This window comes from Pterocles gutturalis, unplaced genomic scaffold (genome assembly GCF_000699245.1).
Source record: "Pterocles gutturalis isolate BGI_N339 unplaced genomic scaffold, ASM69924v1 scaffold24149, whole genome shotgun sequence".
In the NCBI taxonomy this organism is placed as follows: domain Eukaryota; kingdom Metazoa; phylum Chordata; class Aves; order Pterocliformes; family Pteroclidae; genus Pterocles; species Pterocles gutturalis.
The window spans coordinates 2,918-4,243 of NW_010133872.1; the positions used below are offsets into that span (position 1 = coordinate 2,918).

Consider the following 1,326-nt stretch of genomic DNA (forward strand, 5'->3'; position numbering starts at 1 on the left):
ATCTCCCTTTTACAGGAAAAAGTTAAAATCTCCCTGTTAAGATTATTTTAAATATTCCTTGTAGTAAAATAGCAACTTGATTAAAAGCGTTTCAGAATCTGTTCCCAGCTTTAAAGCTGTATGTACAAAACCCAGTGCAATATGTTCCGCTCTTGGGAAAAGTTTGAATAAACATTTTCTCAGCGAGCGTGGGCGAATGACCTCCCTGTCCATACCACACACGTGTTGCTCAGGGTCTGTCCCGCGGAGCAGCAGAAATATCTCTGGACTCGGAGCCTACTGCCCATGTGGTTTTTCTCTCTGCAGAGGCTCGGGCATGAAGCGCAGGGACGCAGCACAGAGCCCGATGACGGCCAGGCTCGTGGCCACACCTATGCCCATGGAGCCCAGCGTCTGCAGCGGGGAGGGAGGTGATGAGGGGGACAGGAGGTGGCCGCGGCGCTCGGCCATGTCCACGGTGATGGCCTCCAGCTGGAAGTACGTGCCGAGGATCCCGCAGACGTGGAAGACTTGGTGGCTGTGCCCTGCAACAACGCCAAAAGCACTCACCGAGAAACTCCTTGGGCTTCATTAAAACTCCACCGTGAGGGTGCAGCAGACCTTCTGCAGAGCATCCATTGCCTCCGGGCATTGCATTTTTAAATATTGATTCTGCTCATTTCTGTGGCTTTTACTGTGATGCCACTGGAGCACAGAGATCTGCAAAATGCAGCCGGCTGGAACGGATGCAATGGAAGTGCAGCTGGCTGCTGAGATCCCGGCAAACGCGGCGTGCTCAGGAGCATCGTGTTTGTGCACGGCATCGGGGGGAGTGGGGAAAACCCCGGTGCACCAGCACCCCGATGCATCAGCACCCCGATGCACCAGCGCTGCCACCTGGGCTGCTGGCCGGCTGCTCCGGCAGTGTGCTGCTGTGGCACTGTGAAGCACTGCTGTTTTTTTTTTTTTTGCATGAGAAATGAGTGCCTTGTGATCATGAAACCCTCTGGGAAACATTTTGGCAATGGCAGGGTTCCAGAGCCGGTCCCACTTTACTTAGGCAGGACTGCTGCGTCTTGTATGGAAAACTACATTTTGGATTTCCAGCAGAGGATATATGATAACCTCATGCATGAAAATAATGAGCAAACACCACCAGCTCGTCCCACTGGCACTCACCGATATAGGTGCCCGGGCGAAAGCCTCTCTGGCAGGTGGCTGGCGAAGATGAAGCAGGTGAGGAAGGCGAAGACGGTGTGCTTGTAGTGGACGGGGACAGCAGCCTCCGTGCAGCTCTGCACCGCACACAGGTAGAACTGCAGCAGCAGAGGGGTGTCCACGAGGGGG

At 54.3% G+C, this 1,326-nt stretch overlaps 1 protein-coding gene across 1 annotated transcript in view; it reads right to left on the reverse strand.

The window, feature by feature from the left end:
• Nucleotides 1–276: 276 nt before the first annotated feature.
• LOC104467577 (membrane progestin receptor gamma-B-like) overlaps nt 277–1,326 on the reverse strand; it is a gene marked incomplete at its 5' end in the record, with an annotated part of 6,030 nt that continues 4,980 nt past the window's right edge. Inside the window, 2 exons of the mRNA XM_010081404.1 lie at nt 277–544; nt 1,159–1,323. Coding sequence (XP_010079706.1) covers nt 277–544; nt 1,159–1,323 — 433 coding nt within the window. The remainder of the gene's footprint in view (nt 545–1,158; nt 1,324–1,326) is intronic.